This window comes from Ambystoma mexicanum, chromosome 6p (assembly GCF_040938575.1).
Source record: "Ambystoma mexicanum isolate Mex_15411 chromosome 6p, UKY_AmexF1_1, whole genome shotgun sequence".
Classification (NCBI taxonomy): Eukaryota; Metazoa; Chordata; class Amphibia; order Caudata; family Ambystomatidae; genus Ambystoma; species Ambystoma mexicanum.
In genome coordinates this window covers 713,526,533-713,550,141 of record NC_090935.1, presented here as the reverse complement: position 1 = coordinate 713,550,141, position 23,609 = coordinate 713,526,533, and the positions used below count along the sequence as shown (strand labels likewise).

Sequence of the window (23,609 nt, the reverse complement as noted above, 5' to 3'; positions counted from 1 at the left end):
TGCAGACGAGATGACTCTGCGTCCCATAGCGTCCAATTTCTTTCCCTCGCCGTCCGGTGGGGAAGTCGATGTGGAGGCCGCACCCTCCCCCCGCTTTTTTCCTGGCCGCCGCGGAGACGACGGAGTCCGGGGTAGGCAGCGCCCGGAGGCACAGGGGGGCCGTGTCCGGGACCCGGTACTTTTTCTCGTACCGGTCTCTTCCAGCTGGCGTCGTGGACGGGTTCTTGAGGAGGGTGAGGCCCTCATCCCAAATGTCGTCCAATAGAGGCACCGCGAGGACCGTCTTCCTCTTGGCCTTGCGCCGCTGATAAAGGAAACCTTCCTTCTTCTCCTCAGGGCAGAGTTGGAAAAGCTTGGATGCCCTGGCGATCATTGAGTGGAACGATCCAATCTCGTCGGGCGGAGAAGCCCTGGAGGGAGGCGACGACGGTACATCCTCGTCGTATACCTCGTCGTCCGTACCCGTCGCTGCCGTGTCAGTCCCCGTATCATCCCCTCGGGTGGACGGGGAGGAGGGCTGGAAGGGGCGCGACGGCTGAAAAGGAGGTGGAGGGTGGATCCTTCTTTTCTTGGTAGGGGGAACACCAGAAGGTCCTGGTTCTGGGTCCCCCGACGGGAGAGGTTCCGTCGGCAACGGTAGTCTCGTCCTTATCTCAGAGCATAAGGACTGTATAGCCAACAAAATGGCCGCCGAGTTGTCTCGCGGCGCTGGCAGAGGGGAATCCGACGGGCGATCAGGGGCCCCGTCGGTACCCTCGACGATGTCGTCGTCACCTGCGTCGGGATCCATCCCGACGGGCCGGTCTTCTTCCACGCCGAGGCTGTGGCTTAAGACCTCGACCAGCTCATCCTCCGAGGTTGAGGCCGAATCTACGACGACGCCCTGCCCCCCCTTTTTCTTCCCCACGGGGGATTTCACGGGGGTCCTATCGATGGGCACAAAAGAGGACTCCCTCCGAGGTGGCAGGGAGACTCTGAGCCCCGAGGTCGCCACCACTGGTGTAGCCTCCACAGGCTGAGCCAGGGCCGCCGCAACAGTTTCGATAGAGGGCTTGGCCGGATGGATTAAGGCCTTCACCACCTTAGGTGCGCTCGCCGCCTTATCCTTGAGGGGGGGGGACACTGCCTCGCTCCCCCTCCGCCTTCGAGCTCCACCGGGGCCTCTCCAGGAGCTTCGCCGGGTGCTAGGCCTTCCTCTTACCCGACCCAGAGCGTTGGCTCGTGGTTGATGGTGCCGGGGAGGGTGCGCCCTGCCTGGCGCCCGTAGAGCCCGACCGTTCGGCGCTCCCGGTGCCAGCGGACTCGCGGTGCTTGGCCTTATGTTGGACCCCCGTCGCCGGGGCATCCTCAAAGGTCTTAGAAGACCGCTCAGATTTCTTCCTCTTCTTCTCGCCGGACGGGCTCTTCCCTTCTAGCCAGTTGGCGAGACGTTGATGGCGGTCCTTCATGGTCCGCTCAGACATGTTGCCGCAAAACGCACAGTTCTTCTCCACGTGCGTCTTGTCCTCATGTAGGCAGTAAAGACAAAAAGAGTGTTCGTCCTCCTTGAAGACGTTCTGCAGCTGGCATCCAGGGCAGACCCTGAACGGCTTTCCGGGCGTCGAGCTTCCCTTCTCCTGGGCCATGGCCGGGCCTGAGAAACTTCTGGAGTCCTCCAAAAGCGTAGCTCGACGAAATCTTCACCCTTGAGGGGCGCAGACGAATCCGAAACGGGTCCCCGTTGATCGGATGGAGAGTCGGTGGAGCTTGAGGCTCTTTTGACCGAAAAAACGAAGTTTTTGAGAAAAAACGTGAAAAAATAGCACTAACGCTCGAGAGCAATAGCACGAGGATCCCAACACATGAACGTGCGGTAAAAATCTGAAGATGGCTGCCGGAGGCGGTGCTTAGGTAGAGGGCAGTCATTGGCTGTGGTCAGTATGACGCAGAGACCAGTGATTGGTTATTACTACGAAAGACAGATCAGAAACGAAACTGATACTGGTTTTTTTCTTTACCGAGGATTCCCAGCCTGACGACGGGGAATATTCATGAGCATGTGAATCCATGCCAGACCCCATGCTGGAGAAATGGCCCCACACTACTGTTAACCTCCGGATGATGAGGCTCTGCAAACAGTTGAAGGGAACCACCCAAGTAACCCCTGGTTAACTGAATGATAAAAAGACAAGTTAAATGTGTGTCACTGCCTAACAAGTGAAACAAATTTGTGTTATTATACAAGCAAATGCAAATGAGGGCGAGCTATCGCGCAAGATACAAAATGTCTGATATGCATGCCAATGTATGTATACATATAAATGGCAATAAAAACATTTCAAAATAAATAAAAGAATAAGTTAAATGCATTTTTTCCCATAGCTGCCATGACAGGACTTCAGCACCATCCATTTTTCCAGAAGCAGCACATGCCATCACCTTGTTGGCAAATGGTAAACCCCACATGTCAGCTAACAGGCAACTGGACTAGCTAGCTAGCTCATTTTCCAGTATCTCTTGCGTTATGCAAGCCAACTCTCCTGCCTGGTTCCCATGAAAATCGCCAAAATTTGAAGTCTCCATGCTCTTGGTTGGTGTTATAGACCCTTCATTTTCGAGTGGAAAGAACTTGCACGGCCAAGGTTTCAACGCTGGAGGATCGGGTAGAAAGGGTCGAGTGCAACCAGGCATCGACGGACATCCTTGAGGCACAAATGGAAACTAGATTTCAGGAACTGCACCGCCGCGAGGTTGACCTCCGGCTCAAGGTCGACGACATGGAGAACCGGGAGAGGAGAAACAACTTGAGAATTTTTGGCCTTGAGGAGACGGAGGGAGAGACCCCGGTTGGTCTTGAAAGCAAAATCCAAGACATCATCAGGATTGTCCTGGGGTTGGACTCGGGGGAGACCCTCCTGCTTGATAGAGTCCATTGGGCCAGTGGGGGGGGGGTAGAAGTCCACACTCAGTTCTTGCAAGATTTCACTACTATAAAGGACAAGGCTAGGGTGTTGGAGAGGGATAGAACCCTACGAGACATTCAACATGGTAACTCCAGGGTGACTATTTACCAGGATCTCTGGGCCCTCACTCTCCAGATGCGAAAGAAATGCGGCACTATCACCAGATGGCTACAAGAAAAGGAGACACGCTATCGCTGGGGCCACCCATTCCACCTAGCATTTGAATGGCAGGGCCAGAGATATCAACTAGTCACAGAGGCGGAAATCCGAAGGGCCACCGAGGATCTCACAGGTGACATCGCGGGACCATCAGAAAATCGGGACGAAACAAAATGGAGACCGCCCTCGTGCCCCTCGAGGCCCAGACCTCTCCCAGGGGAAGCTAAAGGTTAAAGGCTCACGTAAATTCCGAAAAACCAAACATCCACCCACAGACCGAGGAGATCCTTTATGAGCATACGAGCAGCAACCAAGGCTCGCCTTTCTGTACAGAAGGCCTGATCCACACCCCACGGGAACACGCGACGATTCATGGAGCCCGCCGTTCATAGTGTTTTTGCCCCATGACCTGTGGAGGGTTCTTTGTTTAATCGATTTCGGTCAGGGTTGAAGTGTTGCCCATTTAGAGGCTGTTGGTTTTATTGGACGATGCATGGCGACTCCACACGGACAACGGCCGGTGCCTCTCCAGGCCTCATGTCGTGATACGCCCCGCCAGGGGCACAGGAGACACGACCAGGTACCAGGGCCGGGGGGAGGGGGCCTGGCTCGGGAGTCGCTACAGCCAGTTCCCCGCCGCGGATCAGAAAGGGCCGGCGCTTAACGAAGAGAGACAGGTTGGAAAGCGCTACACCTAAGAAAATGTTTTCCCGGGGCCAGGGAAGCGATCCTGGTGGTTCGTTGCCAGTCACATCCCCACCCGGGGACCCAGCGGCGAACGCCCCACAAAACAGGTAAGGGGCGGGGGGGGGGGGGAGTTGCCCCCCGTGGGGCTCGAGGGGAAAGGGCTCGGAGGAGCAGACACTGGAGGCGATTTCAGTGCGCATAACGAAAAATGACAATGATTGAAGCAAAGATAGGCACGTTGAACGTCAAGGGCCTTAACTCCCAGAACAAGAGATCTCTCACGAGCAACATGTTCCGTATGCAACACCTAATGGTTCTTTTCCTACTGGAGACACATTACAGGCAAGGCAGGGAATCGAAGATCAAGCGGAAAGACAACGGGTGCAATTACTGGGCCTCACACAGAAGTTCTAAGAAGGAAGGGGTGGGAATCCTCCTGAGCAGGGCGTTCATCTCACAGACATAGAAACCAAGAGGGGGTTTGGTGGTCGTTTTCTGGGCATTAAGGGAACCTGTGAGGGAGAGCGTGTTACCCTGGCCACTCTATACGCGCCCAACTCAAAACAAATACACTTTCTTACCCAGGTCTTTCATGTCATGGACAAGTGGGCAGAGGGAGCCATGATACTGGGGGGGGGGGGGGACATCAACCTCATAATGGACCCAAGGCTTGACTGGTGGTCCGCGAAAGGGGGAACACCCAGGGGCGTCTCCAAGGACAATCTGGCCCTGCAGGCCCTCCTCAGAGAGCACTATTGGGTAGACATCTGGCGAACAGCAAACCCGAACCAGGGTGGGTACACCTTTTCGCCCCCTCATTGTACCTACACCAGAATCGACCTTTTGTTAATCTCGGAAGAGGTTAACGGGGTGGCACAACAGCCGAAGGTGGAAGCCACAACTTGGTCGGACCAAACACTCCTCATAGCGAATTGGTCACTGCCCATCTCCCCAAGATCTTCCCGATGGCGTTGCAATGACACACTCCTCAGGGACCCAGTATTTCGTGAGTTCATGAGGCAGGAAATGCTGGCCTATTTTGAGACAAACGACACCGGCGAGACAGACATGTCCATGGTGTGGGATGTCGCAAAAGCCACTTTCAGGGGCCTTCTCATAGCGGAGAGTTCGAGACGTAAGCGGGAGAGATGCCTAATCGAGGGTAAACTCCGCGCAGAGTTGGGCGCTCTGCGAGCCAGACTGGGCCTCCCGGGGATGGATCGAGGGGCTCTCCTGGAGGAGATGCAGGGCAAAAGACAGGAACTCCATACGGTCCTCATGGGGGAAGTCATCAAGAAAATTAGATACACTAAGCAGAGGTACTACGAACGGGGAGATAAGGTGGGGACCCTACTGGCGCAGAGGGCTCGGGGCTGCAGGGTTGAGAGGGGAGTCACTCGTCTCAGGGATGGAGTGGGCGGGATTCACGGGGGCCGCAAGGAAATAGTGGAGTGTTTCGCTGACTATTACAGCAAACTCTATTCCAGAAAGGCAGGCGAATCACTGGAGGATATCCGCGCCTACCTGGCAGAACACCCTCTGCCTAGGCTGTCCGATGGGGAGCTAGAAGTCCTGGAGAGAGAGAGATATCGGAGGAAGATGTGGAGGGCGCCATCAAAAGACTGAAGGTGGGAAAGGCACCGGGGAAGACGGCTACAAACAGACCCAACCCGTCCTGTTGAAGCCCCTGGCCAAACTGTTTAACCAGATCAGGAACCGGGAGTCCATCCCACCGCCATTTTTGCAGGCCCTCATTACCGTTATACCCAAACCCGGCAAGGACCAGACGGAATGTGGGTCTTATAGACCCATCTCAATCCTCAATCTTGACGCTAAGATCTTTGCCAGAATTCTGGCCACCAGGCTTGAGAGCTGCCTCCCGCGCCTGGTACACCCCGACCAAGCGGGATTTGTCTTGAATAGGCAGGGTTCTGATAATATGCGGAAGACGCTCCATGTGCTTGCCTCGAGAGGGGTCCGCGACGAAGGCGCGCTTCTGCTGGCCCTTGACGCGGAGAAGGCCTTTGACAGGGTCAGCTGGGCCTTTGTGAGGAAGGTATTCACGACCCTGGGTATGGGCCCGAGGTGGCTAGGTTGGATCTCCGCGCTCTAATCCTCCCCCTCCGCTAGAGTGGTGGCAAAGGGGACCGAGTTGAGGACAATCCCCCTCGAGCGTGGTACACGGCACGGATGTCCTTTGTCCCCCCCTAATTTACGCGCTTGGGATGGAACCATGGGCAATCTCGATACGTAACGATGCGGCCATCAGGGGAGTACAGGTCGGAGAAATGCAGCGCAAAGTCTGCCTTTTTGCCGACGATGCACTGCTCTATATCACAAACCCAACCCAAACAGTCCCCCGAATGCTGCAGGGCCTCTCGCGCTATGGGGACCTATCGGGGTACAAGTTAATCTGGAGAAATCGGTGGCGTTCGTAGGGGGTAATTTATCAGACGCAGAGATGACCGTTGTTAACGGGATCCCCTTCAGGCTGAGAGACGACGGATCCCGGTACTTTGGAGTCCAGGTCACCCGTGACCCCGAGGGCCTATACCCGGCCAATTTCCCCCCCCCCTCTGGTCAGCAATTCGGAAAGACAGAGCGATGGTCAGGGTCGCGGCTCTCCTGGATGGCACGCCTCAACCTCATAGAAATGGTATTCCTTCCCAAGTTTTTATTTCTTTTCCAAATGCTCCCGGTGTTGATCCCCAAAACCTTTTTCAAAGAAACGAAGCGAGTCCTCCTCAACTTTCTCTGGTCAGGGAAGAAACACAGAATCTCCTACGAGGTACTGACTAGACCAAAGGAGGATGGAGGGGTGGGATACCCTGACCTTGAAACATACCATAGGGCCTCCCAACTGAGGGTCCTGGTTGATCACTTTGCCCCAGGGATGAAAAAACAATGGGTGGCCATGGACAACGGGCCTCTCGCGCCCGTCACCATAGAGGAATGGCTCTGGGTCCCGTGGAAAAAGATCCCCAGTTGTGTCTTGTTTCACCCAGTCCTAAAAGTGTTGTGATCCCTATGGAAAGAGGGAGGGGGTTACTACCGCTGGCTCACAACCTGGCCCTCCCCCCTGAGCTGCATTTGGGCCCCCCCTTCCTGGCCAAGATAGCAGAGCCAGCGGCGTACAAGACGTGGTTTGAGGCAGGCCTTAGCAGGACTAGTCACCTCTGGGTGGGAGGCTCTTTCTTACCCCTGAAAGATCTGGAGGCGGCCCTGGGGATAGGCACCCTGTCCCCCTTTCGCTATCTCCAGCTTAAGGGAGGCCTGACCGAACCATCCTGGGGGGACACCCGCAGGAGAGACCTTACAGATTTCGAAAAACTCCTCCTTTCGACGAGGGGCTCCAAGGGAATAATATCCCGCCTCTACAAGCTCTTCCTCTTTTCTGTCCCGCGAGACCCCCCCCACCTGCACGCACACAATGAGGAAAGGGCCTGGGTGTGGAGATCGACGACGAGAGGTGGAGGGAGATGTGTAGGCGGGCCAACCGCTCCACGGCCTCACTCCAGTATCGCCACCAGGCCCTCAAGGTATTACATCGCTGGCACTACCCCCCCGCAGAGGATTGCTAGAATGAGGCTGGGGTACGATCCACATTGCTGGAAGTGTAGGACCGAAAGGGGGGGATTATATTCACATGTGGTGGAGATACCCGATGGTCCAAAAGTACTGGGAGGAGGTTTTGACATGGATTAAGGGGATAGATGGGATGGAGCGGCCTTTCTGCCCCTGGCTTCTTCTCTTCGGAATGGACATTGGGGACGATCATGAAAATACCCATGACCACATGCTCCAGGTCATGTTGGTGGCGGCCTGGTGCGGCCTGGCACAAAAATGGAAGAACCCTGGAATGCCCAGGGGAAAAACATGGGTAACCAAGGTACGGCCATTTACGACATGGAATTCCTCACGCATTTACTTGACGAATCTAGATCCAACATCGAGGAAATATGGCTCCCCTTCTCCGAAAAATACGGCCGCACAGTGTAATCTTAGGCTCCGGACCCGGGGAACCCCCCTCTGGGGACCTCCGGCCAGCGTTCATTGGTCCAACTCCGAACCCTTCAAAGCTCGGCCCATGACTTCGGTGTGCCAAGTGCACAACATGTAGACTTTGCTATGCTCTTTTCGGAACCCGTCAATTAATTATCGGGAACTTGAACTGGTGGGGAGTGGGGGGGTGGGGGTGAGGGGTTATAACAGGTTTCCTGTTAATTCATGTTTAATTATGCTATGCATTGTTGTAACACAGGTGCGAAACCTAATAAAATTTGATTTTCAAAAAAAAAAAAAAAAAAAAGAAGCCTTCTGGTTTCTTCTGTCAAGTAACCTGACCTTTGCACCACCCTCTGCTCTAAACCTGTGTGTAAATGTACACAGGAAAATAATAAACCTGTCGTATTTACAAGATTTTCATGCGTAAAAGGGCCTGTACGCCCCTTATTTAGAGGCCTGGTTGCAGCAGATGTCAACGGTACACAGGGCCCTCCTCTGGCGATAACCATGCCGGGGAGTGACGCTCGTTTCGGTGGTATCAACCTTGACTCCATAGAAAAGAAAAGCGATTCATCACAGCCTGTGAGTCGAGGAGAGAGCCAATAAGAAACTGAACTCTGTTGAACGAAAGTAGTAAACGGCTAAATGAACTGTGAAAGAATACAAAACTGAAGATACAAGCACAGCAGCCTCCATGTGGAATAGTGTCTGAACAGCCACTGTTACAAAATGTGTCCTTGGATCGACCACAACGACAAAACCCGCTGGAATGTTTCCATCTTTAATCGACTTCTTCAATGGTGGGGCACGATGAGCCTCCACTGCCAGTTGGAGCCCCGCCAGCTCCGGGGAAGCCACCGGGCATGCCACCCGGCATTCCACCTGGCATGCCACCAGCACCCTGGTACAGCTTGGTAATGATCGGGTTGCACACTTTCTCCAGCTCCTTCTGCTGATGCTCAAACTCCTCCTTCTCAGAAGTCTGATTCTTATCCAGCCAGGCGATGATTTTGTTGCATTTCTCCAAGATCTTCGTCTTATCGTCATCACTGATCTTCCCTTGCAGCTTCTCGTCCTCCACGGTGGCCTTCATGTTGAATGCATAAGATTCCAGGGAATTCTTGGAGGATACCTTGTCCCGTTGCTTTTAATCCTCAACTTTGTATTTCTCGGCTTCCTGTACCATGCGCTCAATATGTTCCTTGCTCAATCGGCCTTTATCGTTCGTGATGGTGATCTTGTTCTCCTTGCCAGTGCTCTTGTCCACAGCAGACACGTTCAGGATGCCATTGGCATCTATGTCAAACGTTACCTCGATCTGAGGCACCCCGCGTGGCGCTGGAGGAATGCCGGTCAACTCAAACTTCCCCAGGAGGTTATTGTACTTGGTCATAACCCTCTCGCCTTCATAAACCTGAATCAGCACTCCAGGCTGGTTGTCCGAATAGGTGGTGACGGTCTGGGTCTGTTTGGTGGGAATGGTGGCGTTTAGTTTAATACCGTCATGACTCCGCCAGCCGTCTCAATACCCAAGGACATGGGGGTGACATCAAGCAACAAGAGAATCCTGTATGTTCTCAGACTTTTCTCCCGACACAGCCTCATCAGGGTTAATGCTCTCGTTCAGCTCCTGTAACGCTCACCTGGCTCCCACGGAGGCGCTGGTCTGGTCTGGGTTGCTGTGGCCTCTTCAAGCGTGATGCGCAGAATTCGGACTACCGATTGAACATGACCCCCAAATCTTGCTTGTCTGGCCCGTAGGAATATCCTTCTGCAGATGAGAAAGGGGATTAACTGTCTGCTGAATAGTGTGCTTGCTCCCCCCTTTGTTCTTCTCGGACTTCCTCCAAACCTCCGGTTTAAGCTCACCTTATGGTTTGGAAGGATGAACTCTCCATCCTGCTTCTGGTGCAGGGGGCGCTCCAGTTACTTCACTGGTTTTCAGAATGGCGCTGGCAAATCCACTTGACATTTCTGAGCGATACGCCGTAAGTATGAAGATGCAAAAGTTCAAGTGTGAGCCTCCTTTTATGTTGTTTTTCCTAACCTGTGATCTGGCCTTTATTTATGGTGCAGAACAAAGGCAATGCGCTGAGGGGTTAAATTGTCGGTGGTAAAATCTGGTGAGTTAGTGCTGAGGGCGACCCCTCTAAATGTCTTTATAATTCTGCAGTAATGTCTTTTGTCCTTTCCCCATAGGGGCTGGGGTGCGGTACCTGCCAAAGATGCGGCGCCGACCCGAGATGTGGAATGATTCACCAAGAAAAGCCGGTAAGTAATATGGCTAAAAATGTCCTTTCCCCATAGGGGCCGAGGTGCGGTACCTGCCAAAGATGCGGCGCCGACTCGAGATGTGGAATGGGTTCACCAAGAAATGCCGGTAAGTAATGTGGCTGAAAATTCGGCTTTCCTCTTGTGTTCCCTTGCTCACCTTTTGTCTCTTCTTCTCTCCCCTAGCTGCAGAGATGTGGCGACCGGTGCTGAGAGCCGCGATGGACAAACAATTAACAAATACATTAATATATCCCAAGTATCCTCCTCCCTTCTCGCAACCAATGTCATATTATTACAGATGACTTAACATAACAGAATCTTTAACGCGACTGAGTTGTCCTTAAGTTTACTTAACATCTTTAGCTGACGGCTGTTCAACTGCATTTAATCTATCTTCAATTACAGCCAAAAAAGAAGTCAGGGGCATAATTAATTTCATGTCCAATCCATTCCAAAATTCTCTGCCACCATTCTTCCACGCACACAGTCTGATGGTCATCAATCCACTGGCCCAAATGAATTGATCTTGCATCCTTTAGTTCAGGACATGTCTCTTTTTTCTCCCTTAGGTATGCGGAGCTTCAGCGCGGTGAACTGGCTTGGTTGAGCTCCGCTGGTAAATGATGGCGCGTTAAGAGTGCTATGATGCGGTAAGTAAGCGCTATGCACAGCTCTGCAAAGTCTTGCCTTTGCTAACCTGTGTTTTCCTTCCTTGTAGGTCGCAGTGTTCTTCAGCGTGAGTGGAATGTCCGGTGTGGTGCCAGCTGAGAGGCAACCAGCCAGGTAAGCCTTTTGAGCAGTCCGTAATTTGTTAATGTCTCTACTGCTTTCTTTAATGTTGCCTCCATCTTCCTCTTTCAGGTCGTTCTGTCCGGGAGGCGTGCATATTCGAGGAAGCTGTTCTCAATAGCTGCGAGTGTTTAAAGATGAAGACTGCAGGTAAGATGCTGCTGCTAATGATGTTCTTTTTGTCTCCTTGCAGGTTCTGCTTCTCCGACGAGGTTCGAGGGAATAGCTGGACATGGTGAGTGTCACGTTGCAAGCTGCAAAGTAACACGAAGCGTGTTGTCTTGCTCGGGTGTGGTTTAAATAGCCCCAACAAAATAGTCCAGGTAAAGTAGGCCCTAGGCTACCATCGCAAAACACTAGACCAATAGCTTGGTTCTTAGGAACCAAGCTATGTGGATGCCTCCATGTTGGCTGACAATACAATAAAGTAGTTCCCAAGCACATTGTTTTTCATGGTGTGAACCTGGCGCCATAGGCGACACGAGTGGCCCCATGAGGGATTTTGAAGAGGATGCCAGGCTCTAGAGGCCCGAGTCCTGACTGCACCTGGCCAATGAGTTTGCCAGAGGGGGTTTTATGGTGAGGGTTGCGACAGTTTTCCCCAAGGAAATACTTAGACGAGGGTTCAAACTTTAGGAGTAAGCTTATTGTCGAAGTCAAAGAGTTACTCCATATTACCACCCTAAAAATGTTGTGTTTACCATCCCCAAACCGATGGCTTGGTAAAGATTCATTAAGACCCTGACTCATTTTCCGAAAATTGGTAGACCAGGACGGGAAAGACTGGGATCGAATGATCCCAGGGGCACTATTTGCAGTAAGGAAATCCCTCCGCCAAGCTGCCAGTGGGTTTTTCACTTCGAACTGCTCTATGGTAGAGAGCCCAGAGATGTCCTGGACATGCTCTGGGCAACCTGGAAAGAACGAGAGGAGGCTCCCATTCCCATCTCACAAACCACCACCAGAATGCGAGAACATACGAAATTGGTCCAAGACTTGGTTTGTACACACATGGAAAAGTTCCAGAGCCAACAAAAATTCACTTATGACAAGAAAGTGAACTTGAGATCATTCTCCATGGGACAAAAAGTACTAGTCCTCTTACGCACGTCAGAAAACTTGTGTCAAAGTGGCACAGAGCTTATGAAATAGAAGAGCAAACTTAAACCTGTACTTACAAAGTAGCCCAACCAGTCAGAAAACATAACATCATTTATATCACGTACATCTCTTGAAAGATGTAAAGGGAATCCCATCAGACACACATATGACCAAAATACTAGCCTGTCTGGTTCCCGAAGAGATTGATAACTTTGAATTAATCCCTCCCTAGCTATCTACCCAACAACAAGATTTAAAAAGACGTGATCGACTAATTTCCCGATGTATTCTCAAAAAACAGGGACCAGTAAAAGGCACATTCCACTATATTAGAACACCTAAAGGTAAAGTGGTTCATTTAAAGCCGCATCCACTCCCAGAAGCCCGTAAAAAGATAGTGATAGAAGAAGTCATGAAAACATTAAAAAAACAATATTATTGAACAATCTTCAAGCCCATGGTCCTCTCCTATTGTGTTGGTCACTAAACCTGACAGCTCCTGGTGATTGACTTCCATCAAGTTAGTGCCATCTTTAACTTCAATGCATATCCCATGCCTCGCATCGAGGACCTTATTGATAAACCCGGAGCAGTCACCTTTCTATGTACCCTAGATTTAACCAAAGGCTACTGGCAAGTCCCCGTGTACAGGCCAGATAAGAAACAAAACGCGTTCTCAACACCTCTAGGACTATTTCAATTTAAAGTCCTGTCTTTTGGCTTACACAGACACTTTCCAACGCCTCATGGATCAAATTTGACAACACTACTCCAATTTCTGTGGAGTTTACATTGACATCGTCATTTAAATAAGACCTGGGAGGACCATCGCTTCCATCTTTATACCATCATGAAAGTCCTCAGAAAACGTGGCCTAACTGCAAAAACAGCTAAGTGCTGATTGGCCCAATCAGCCGTAAAATACCTAGGCTTCTTCATAGGGAATGTACAACCCCAACATGAGAAGGTTAAAGCCGTCTTAGATAAGCCAACCCCAGAGACCAAAAGAGATTGTCAAGCTTTTACCGGGTTAACAGGATATTACTGTAGGTTTATCCCCAACTTTTCGGATAAAACAGCCCAGCTGACAGATAAGGAGAAAGTTACTTACCTGTAACTGTTCTCCAGCATGGGTCTGGCATAGATTCACATGCTCATGAATATTCCCTGTCCACAGGCTGGGAATCCTCGGTAAAGAAAAAAAATCAGTTTCAGTTATATTTCTGAACTGTCTTTCTCCTAACAACCAATCACTGGTCTCTGTGTCATAGTGCCCCCAACCAATGAATGCCCTCTACCCAAGTCCCTCCTCTGGCAGCCATCTTCATATTTGGTAGCACGTAAAGTGGCAGGAGGACCAAGAGAAGAGCCGCAGAGGGGTAGGCGGGAGGGTGCACATGTGAATCCATGCCAGACCCATGCTGGAGAACAACAGTTGCATGTAAGTAACTTGTTCCTTCTCCAGCATAGGGTCTGGCATGGATTCACATGCTCATGAATAAAGAATACATAGCAGTAAACACTTGCACAACCACGGGAGGTGGCAAGGATCAACATTAGGCAGCTCAGCATCTAGCATTTCTTACCTCCTCACTGCTAAGACGGATTTCGGAACTCTGACGTGGGGGGCAGAGGTTCAGAAGTACAGCCTAGTTTCTTCGAACAGGGTAACCTCTGAACAAGCCAGACCAAAAAGGGTAGCTATGGCAGGCGGTCATGACTAATTCTCAGGAGGGCTGAGGGTGACTGAAGGACCTCAATGAGCACACAAAGCAAGGACACTTACAAATTACTCCAGACAGGTGTTATATTAAAAATAGACACATTTATTACAAGGCCTTTGTAAGATAGACCATAGCAAAAGAATCACAGTAACACTAAGTAAACCAACACACCACCATCAATACAATGTATGTTAGATGCACGAAATATGTCGACAACCTGGATGGGAAGGAAACAGGCAGTGCAGACAGTCTTTAGGCCCCTTCGACATCGATAGCACACCTAACTAAGAGGCAGTCCAAGCCCTAAGAAGAGAGGAGCCTTGTGCTCAATAGTACATGCAATGCAAGCGCACGCGGTTGTTCTAATGGGCAAAATAGGGTCTCTTCAGGGGTCTCTAGAAGCTCGGGAAGGTGGATGAGGCGATGAAGAACAAGTTCCCACTATTCATGGAGGAACTCCACTTGAAGGTAGAGGTAGTTTCAGAGTGCGGGATGGAGTCGCTAGTTCGCACTAGCAGTGGAAAGGAGAAGGGCCCCCAGGGGCCACTTGTGCGTAAAAGGGTCCTTGGCACCAGGGGCCACCGGTTAGTGTTGTAAGTACTCACCGGTCCCAGGCGCACTTGGACCCAAACTTCGCCCGTTCAGTGCAATCGGGTTGCAGGTTCGAATGCGACAAAAAGGACATCTCTGCGGCTTTCAGTTCCTGAGTTACAGCGATGAGTCCCAAACAGGACAGTGGCAATTTCTCCACTCCAGGTGGATGAATCGACCCAGTTTCACTGCAGCAGGCTTCAGGGGAATGAGGGTCAAAATTGCAGCGTATTTGCAAAAGACGTTGCTGCGGCAGGGCAACACGGTAACTGCTTTTACTCCGGTCCTGGCACTTGTCTCACTTCAGACCTGGGGATACCAAGTGTACGAAATTCGGTGTGCCGAGAATAGTTGGTCCTGCTATTCCAATGGGTCGAAGCATCTTTGATGACCTTCTAGGATGACTCGATGCAGAGGGGTCCTATGGGACGACAGCGGGCTCAGGGTGCCAAACCTTCCAGCGAGTCACCAGCGGTTCCTCGACTCTGCTTCGTAGTTGCAGAATACTTGGATCCTATCCTTTGTTCAGTGAGAACTCAGGAGATAGACATGGTAGGGGTGCTATTGGCCTCCTCTTATCCAAAGTTCCCTTCGCGCCAAAACGGAGAGGACCAAAAGGGAGAACTGCTCACAAACACACACTCCATACGTGGACCAATCACGGACCACGGTGGTCCCAGTCATTCATGGCACTCCAGACTCTCTGGCACCCAGGATGTGTATTGGACTCAGATGTTCCAGCCCACATCCTGGAGGCACACACACAAGGCATACAGAAGCCTGCGAAAGCATTGGGTTTCGCGGGAAAGTGTATGACCAAATAAGGACTGACCCGGGTTGACTCGACCTGGGGAAGGTGAAGGGACAAGATGGCTAAAGGACAGGAGAAAGAACCTTGTGGCATGGACATTTTGGAGCCAGGCCACCTATTTGTGCCAAACGTGTTTAGCACGGTTAACATGGCAGGAAAGGGTTAAAAATAATGCAAAAAGATAGCTGCCACTAGTGCGGTCCATGATGCATCTGCACAGTTCATAAAAAGTCCAACGAGAGTTTCTAAGGCCTTTGGAAAATGACTACAGACCCAAGTGTGGTGTATGGTAAAATACATTGCACACTTGTTACATGTTGCACAAGAGTTGCAACATTGGAAACGAACTAAGGATAACAAAGTCTCCCAGTACTGACTGTCTTAAGGGCATGTCAGTTTCCCCATAAAAAGTGAGTGAAAGCCCAGAGGAGTGCAGCTGAAGGCTGTGCTTCTCTTGCAAAGTCAGTCGATGGTGTCTAAACAGCAGCAAAAAGTTTGGTGGTGTACACATGGAGGGAAAATTACATACAATTATGAAATCTTTCCTAACACTCACCAGGCTCACCTTCAAGCGAACAGGTTCCGCAGCACTGCCTGGCCGACTCTCGACTCCTCCCTGGAATCCCTGGTGACGCAGTAGAACTTCGTGAAGGTGTGCATCCCTGCAGATGTCAAGCAGGGGCACACCAGACAAGAACGCCGTACGTAGTTGCAGTGATTGCTCTTGTCGAATGGGCTCTCGGATGACCAGGCAACTGTCGGTTTGCCAACCGGTGACAATGGGTGATGCAGCTGGAGAGGCACCTGTAAATGGAAGCCTTAGAGAGATCCTTCCCATGGTTCACAGGGCCAAAGTTCATAAAAAGTTGTGACGTCTTCCGGAAACTCTTTGTGCTGTCCACAAAGAACTTCAGTGCTCTAGCCACATCCAGCGAGTGCAAAGTCCTCTCAGCCAGCGACAAAGGCATCAGGAAGAATACAGGTAACACCAAGGGCTTGTTTAGATGAAAATCCAACGGCACCTTGGGCATGAAGGAGGAGTGCATCCACAGCACTACCCTTGTCTCGTGGAATGTTAAATAAGGTAGTTTACAAGAGAGGGCCTGGATCTCTCCCACTCGTCGTGCGCAGGCGACAGCCACAAGAAAATCAGTCTACCACAATAAAAATTTCAGGAGGCACTGAATGTATAGGCTCGAACGGGGGACTCATGAGCCTATTACGCACCACATTGAGCACCCACGCCGGGGCCAGAGCCTTCACCGGTGGGAACGAGCGAAATAGTCCGTTGACAAACTCCTTGACCAATCGATGCGACCACAAGGAGGATCGTCCAGGAGATCTGGTGTAGCAGGAGATAGCAGCCAGATGAACCTTTATGGAAGCATGGGCCAGTCCAACCTTGGCCAACAACGGCAAATACGGCAGTACCTGCGGAGCCGTGACTCGTAAAGGTTCGATCTTCTGCGCACGGCACCAAACGTCAAACCTTTTCTATTTATGTCCGTAGCATTTAAGAGTAGACAATGCTCAGGCCTTGGCAAGCACTTCCTTGCAGTCCGCTGGGAGATCGTAGCCCCCAAATTCTAACGCTGCTGGAGCCAGGCCTGCAGGCTCAGCGATCCTGGGTCATGGTGCAGAGTTGCACCTCCTTTCCTGGCGAGAAATTCTGTGACCACAGGAAGTTTGACTGGAGGGGCCGCTGACAGGTTGAGAAGGTCCAGGTACCAAATCTGTCTCAGCCACGCCGGTGCGATGAGGATCATCCTACACCAGGCCTGTCTGGGTTGATTGATTAGTCAAAGAACCAACGGAGGGAACGCATACAGGAACAGGCCGTCCCAGGGAAATGAGAATGCGTCCCCCCCATGCTCTTCAGCTGGGGAAACCAGCTGGCGAAACTCCTGCACTTGGTTTGCGTCGCTGTCGCAAATAAAACGATCTGGGGATTGCCCATATGCGTAATGGGTGATCCACTTAGTCCTGCCGAAGCGCCCACTCGTGGCAAAAGTGCAGCTCCCTGCTGAGGGAGTTGGTGACTGGGTTCTTCACTCCTGCCAGGTGAAACGGGATGAGGAACATCCCCTGGGCGACGGCCCAGTGCCACAGTTCCTGCGCTTCTTTTGAGAGCGCCGGGGACCTGGTGCCCCCCTGCTTCCTGATGTAGAACATGGTGGTGGTGTTCTCTGTGAAGACCTGCATCACCTTGCCCTTGAGGGACTGAAGGAAAGACTTGAGGGCCCAAAACACTGCCCGCAGCTCCAGCACGTTGATGTGCAACGCCTTCTCCTCAGGCACCCACAGGCCTATTGGGTGATGGCTTCTGGTGTAACCTCCCCATCCTTCCAGGGAGGTGTCTGTCGTAACCGTCTCCTGGTAAGGTGGGGTCTGGAAATCCGCACTGCCGGACAGATGTGCGTGAACTCCTCACCACTGAATTGCTCGACGGAGTGTGATCTTGTCCTCAAAGCTTCCAGACACTTTTATCCAGCGGGCGTCGAGGAACTCCTGCAGTGGACGCATCCGCAGCCTGCACAATCAAATGAGGTATATGCATGATGACATGCCGAGCAGAGACTTGATGGACCTCACCCTTGCGATATCCAGGGCCAACAGCTGTTGTACCTTGCCTAAGATGGCCGCTATCCTCTCCTCTGACGGAGATGCCAGGCACAACACAGTGTTGAGAAGGGCTCCCAGAAACAGGGCGTCCTGCGATGGAGTCGAACAGGATTTTGCATAGTTTATCGTGAACCCCAGATCCGTCAGGAGCCAGACGGTCCTCGCTGTGTGGTCAACGGTGATGTCCTTTGAGCTTGCCAGGATGAGCCAGTCGTCCAGATAAGGGTATACGTGGATCCCTCAGACGAAGCTGTGCCGCCACCGGCGCCAGGCACTTAGTGAAAACCCTTGGTGCCGACTTCAATCCGAAGGGAAGGGCCTTGAACTTCTAATGTTGCCCTTGAACCACGAAGCGAAGAAACTTGCAGTGCCCTTTGTGGATGGGTATGTGAAAGTAAGCATTCTCCAGGTCCAGCGACAACAGGAAATGCCCCCCCCCCCCCCTCTTCTAGCTGTCCTAGAACGTGCTGAAGAGTCACCATCTGGAACTTTTGGGACCTGAAGTACTTGTTCAGACAACAGAGGTCTAGGATGGGCCTCCATCCGCCAGTGGTCTTTTTTCGAGCAAGTAACGAGAGAACACTCGGAGCCTCTTTGGGACGAGCTCTATCGCGCCCTTCATTAGCATGGCCTGCACCTCCAGCAGCAGCTGAGGGACGTGCTTTTCCTGCCGGGCATCTGGTGGTATTCGTGGACACATGTTGAAATTCCAGGGTGTGTCCGTGGGCGAGCATGTCCAGCACCCAACGGTCGGTGGAGATTGTCTTCCATATGCTGTCGAAGTAAGACAGCCGGCCTCCCACCAGGGTTGCATGGGCGGGGCCCGACGCCACGACCGGTTGAATCCCGCTTTGATGTCAAAGCGCCGCCATGGAGTCTTTGGCGACGACGTCCTCCTCTAGATTTGGGACGGCCCCTGGAGGTCTCCCGGGCCCACGAGCGGGAGGGTTGACGGTAGGACAAAGTACCTCCACCGAATCCATTGGAAGAACCTTCGGATTTTCTGCCAGAAGTCCGAAAGGATGGCCGTCGGAGCGTGCGCAAGACAGGAGCGGTCTCAGTGTCCGCCTTTGTGGCCTGAAGAGACTCGTCCACGGTCTTTCCGAACCCATTGTCCCCGAAGGGCATGTTCAACGCCTTCGACTGAAAATCCTGGCGAAAATGAGTGGCCCTCAGCCAGCCTCCACAATGATGGCAAACATCATTGCCCATTAGGCAGAACCCTGTGTCGGCGATGTCCATGGCCGTTGTAATGGCGTGGCCCGAAGCCACCTCGCCTTCCTGCAGGATCTCCAAAGCTTCCACCCTCTTGTCGCCGGGAATAAAGTCCGGGAGGGAAACGATCTTGAACCAGAGCTCCCCGTCGTAACGTGCCACAATGTCGAGGGCGTTTGCGGACAACCCCTTGTCCCAAATGTCATACAAGAGCGGGATCGAAGATACAGTCTTCCTCTTCTCCTCGCTGGTAAAGAAACCCTCTTCTCCTCAGGGACAAGCTGGAACAGCTCTGAGGTCCTTGAGATCATGGCGTGGAGCAAGCTCATCTCGTCGGGCGGTGAAGATCCGGGCAGCGGAGATGGGAGATTCCCCCAATCTGCCGTCGTCATCCGTGCCAGTGGCCCGTCGTCGCCATGTCCGTATCCATCTCATCCCGCGGGGGGGCAGGCGAAGGGTGGCAAGGAGGAGGGGGGTGAACTCTCCTCTTCTTGGATGGTGGTTCCGTCGATAGTTGTGGCACCGCTGTTCGGGCCTTCGGCGCAAGAGACATCCTCGTCCGGATCTCAGAGCATAGGGTATGCAGAGCAGTGAAAATGTCCACGAGATACCCCCAGGTGGTTGCTGAGGTGGCTGAAGCGATGACGTTTGTGGCTTAGGCTGGTGCTCCAGGCCCTCAACGCCCTGCTGTTCCTCGTCGTCACCTTCGTCGTGGCCCTTGTCTGGATCCTTCCCGTAGGGCCTGCTCTCGACACATCCTTCCTCCTGGAAGGTATGGAGGTTGGTAAGCTCCTCCTCTGAGGAGATGTCTGTGCCCTGGAGGGCTACCGACCCCCCTTCTGTCTCCCTTGTTTGCAGAGTTTCGGTGAAGTGATGGGCATCATCTTGTCCGGTGTCTTTTCAATGGGCTGCAAAGAAGACGCCCTCCTGGCAGGCAGGGATACTCTTGCATTTGGGGTCGTGCCCTTCAGATCCGTCTCGGCGGTCTTCGCAAGGGACGCCACCATTCCTTCGATGGAAGGGGCCTTCGTCAGAGGTACTTGGGCCTTCATGGCCTTGGTCGGGCCTGAAGCCTTCACCTTAACGGGAGGGTCTGAGCCCCGCTCCCCCTTAGCCTTCTCTGTAGGGCCTGTCTGGGTCTTCTCCAAGAGCTTGCCCGGATGGTCCGGCTTCCTCTTCTTTGAAGATCCTGATTGTTGGTTTGTGGTCAAAGGCAATGGAGACGCTGTACTCGCCCTGGCCACAGCAGAGTCAGTCGTAACGGCACCGACAGTGGGAGTGGACTCGCAGTGCTTAGCCTTATGTTGGGCCCCCACAGGAGGGGCACCCTCAAAAGGTCTTAGAAGACCGCTCAACTTTCTTCTTCTGGGCAGGGGAGGCATGCTGCCGGGACTCACCCAGAGCAGGGGCCTTGGCCTGCAGCCACTCGTTGAGATGCCTGCGCTGATCGTTCAGCGTGCCGGGTACAATTTCCTGACAAGACGCACAGTCATCCTCCACATGCGTCGGGTCCGAGTGCAGGCAGTAAATGCACAGGGAATGTCTGTCATCCGAGAAGACATTCCGTAGGTTGCAGCCAGGGCAAACCTTGAAAAGAGGCCCCAAGTCCTCCTTCTCATCCGCCATGTCCACGCAGCGTAGGCCTTGAAGATTCTGCAATCGTCCAAGAAGAAAACTCAATGAAATTCACCCTTGAGGGCGCTGAAGATTCTGAGCACGGGTCCCTGTTAATCAGAAGGTAGATCGATGGAGCTTGAGGCACGATTGGCCGAAAAAAATAGAGCTAAAAACTCTTAGATTTAAAAATCGCAAAACGCACTAAAAGCTCGAGAGCTATAGCACAAGGACTCCCAACAATTGAACGTACAGTAAAAATCTGAAGATGGCTGCCAGAGGAGGGGCTTAGGTACAGGGCAGTCATTGGCTGGAGGCAGTATGACCCAGAGACCAATGATTGGTTGTTAGCAGAAAGACAGTTCAGAAATGAAACACTGATTTTTTTCTTTATCGAGGATTACCAGCCTGACGACTGGCAATATTCATGAGCATGTGAATCCATGCCAGAGCCCAGGCTGGAGAAACTTAATGCCGAACCCCAGAAACTTCATTGAAAAAAAGACTTCACAAAAAAAGTCTGTTGCTGTGCTAGCCCAATCTTATTAAAACATCTGTTAATTTTGGATTTCTGATACTGGATAAGCTGAAACTATTACCCTGTAATTGAAAATACATTAGCTTTACAAGTCTCAGAGACCAAAAATGAGGGAAGAGACAAGTTTTAAGAGGTTTATCAAGTGGCATCTTTTTAAAAATGTGTGATCTTGGTGGCTACTTAGACACTCACTCCCATGAAACCTACACTCTCTGAACCTCACCCACTGAACACCTCTCCTGCAGTCCCTCGCCCTGAATCTCTTTTCGTCAAACCGCCCACCCCACCACCAATCTGTACCACTCCATTCTCTCATGGGTGGCTGTGTCCACCCAATCAAGCCCGTTCACTAAAACAGCATCTATAGAATCTTTGTGCTCAATAGGGGGCTCCGTCTCCCGTTCCATGGCCCCCATCCCGCTACCAAGCCTCCCCTATGTCACTCCAGCGCCACTCCTTTACCCTCTGCACTATGTACCAGTTCTTCCTCGCCACACATTCTGCTTATGCGTGGCAAACACTGGACATAGAAAGTGGACCTTGGTTCTACTGAATGGCATACAGCAAATATGGATTCAGTGATCCATCATCGCCATGAATCCAAAACGTGCACCATTTCTAACTGCTTTGTCTTCAAGTTAACGGTTCGGTGTTGTAGATTCACAACTGCTCGATATGATCACAGCACTACATTCCTCAGATGTCAGCCTTGGAAAAACTCTAATACCCTCTAGCACCCTTCACTTTTGCCTATTACCATCGGTTGTAGGTCGCCGAGACTTGGAACACTAATGCATTTTCAATCAGATCATGAAAGCCCAAAACAGTATCAAAACTTGAAAATGTATGATGAATGTACATATCTAAACAGTACTTCTTCTGCACATTATTTTAGAAAGATTTCAAATTTTACAGTTGGACTAAGATTAAGAGTCATTCCAATTAAACATCAAAAATGACCACTTGAATGTGTAAAAGAAATGAAAATTCAAGTTTCGGAATTAATTAAAAAAAAGTGTCAGTGAAATAATTCAGTATACATACCTAAAATGATTCACAACATTAGTATTACTGAGGAATGACAGTACAAATGATCCAGGTCTTCGATCGCTCTCCCTGATCAGATAGCTGCCAGGGACTTCAGCTTGACGGAGACGGTCTTCTGCAATCGTTCTATCCAATTTTCCATGGTACCACCTGAAAAATTGTACAAGAAATTCTAAATGTTTTCAGATGTGCACAACAGTTTATTTATAATATGATCTATTAATGGGGACTATATAATCCATAGTGAGTAGACTTCAAATTACTCTTTATAAAGCCTTTGTCTACAATTCCTTCCCCAATGTCGGAGGGGCCTTATCAAGGCATAAATTTATTTTCAAAAATTGATTAGCAGAGTTTGCTAATTAAATGTTTTTTTGATTAGCAAACACACATTTGATCAGCAATTTTGTACTGATATTGTTAATGTCACAAGACGTTATTTGTACCCATGACATGACATCAGCAACAATACAGCAGTTATGCTAACCGCTGAAATAAGACATTAGTGAGAGGAGTCAGGACATGCCAATTCTTTAAATATCAGCTGCACCTGCAGGTCGGGTAACTTAGTTTACCTAGTCAGCCTAAGAAATGCACTTGACCAATAGGAACGGAGGAAAACACATTTAAAATGCAATTTCTGTCAAATGGTGCATGTTACTACAAAGCCACTTTATGTTTGGAACACTGCCGCCTCCCAGAGACCAGACATGCACAGTGAAACTTTTGATATTTTATTTCTATCATGCTCGTACGCAAGTGTTTCAGAGCGCGGCAAGGGAGGGGAAAAGAGGAGAACAAAACAGCGATCTTACTAGGCCCAGTGACAATGAACGCGCAAGCGCATGGGAGAGGGGGAGGGGGAAAAGTGCATGGAAGGGGGAGAAGTGGAAAGTGCGGAGCAAAGGATAAACAGATTAATAATAATAAATACATAAATAATAAAAGGCAACACACAGTGGTAGTGCAGCCATCAATTTGCAAGTGCTAGGTTTAAGGCCGGGTAGATCGGATTAATGCAGAAAGAAAAAGGAGGGGGTGGGGGGGAGCTGTATGGGTACAGATACAGACCCCAGTACAAGGGGTGGCCCGGAGGCAGTGTGGGAGGGTGGCAGGGTGAGCAGGTACCTGGGCCTGGAGGACAGAGGGGGGCCAGGTGCAAGGTGCCAAGAGAGACCAGATCAGCAGGAGAGAGGGGGAGCAAAGGCAGAAGCAAAGAGAAAGGTCTTGAGGTGCTTCTGGAACCAGACATGGTTCTCCTCAGGTTTTCAAGTGGCAGGGAGGCTGCTCCAGATGGAGGGCTCAGCCGAAGACAGATCTACCCCCAGCTTGTTTCTTTGAAAATACGACGGACCCTGCGGGATTTCGAGGTAGAGGAGCTAAGAGCTCGAGAGGGGAGGTATTTGCAGAGGGATAGCTAAAGGTCTTTTGGACCCAGGCCCCAGAAAGCCTTGTAAACAATGCAGAGAGTTTTGATTTTAATCCTTGCA

At 51.4% G+C, this 23,609-nt stretch overlaps 1 protein-coding gene across 4 annotated transcripts in view; it reads right to left on the bottom strand.

Moving 5' to 3' along the window:
- The window catches only part of RASA1 (RAS p21 protein activator 1), a 1,760,251-nt gene that overhangs the window by 1,561,798 nt on the left and 174,844 nt on the right, over nt 1–23,609 (bottom strand). For all 4 annotated transcript variants that reach the window (XM_069627585.1, XM_069627584.1, XM_069627586.1 and 1 more), the window contains exon 2: nt 22,117–22,269. In XM_069627585.1, the coding sequence (XP_069483686.1) occupies nt 22,117–22,269 (153 nt within the window). The remainder of the gene's footprint in view (nt 1–22,116; nt 22,270–23,609) is intronic.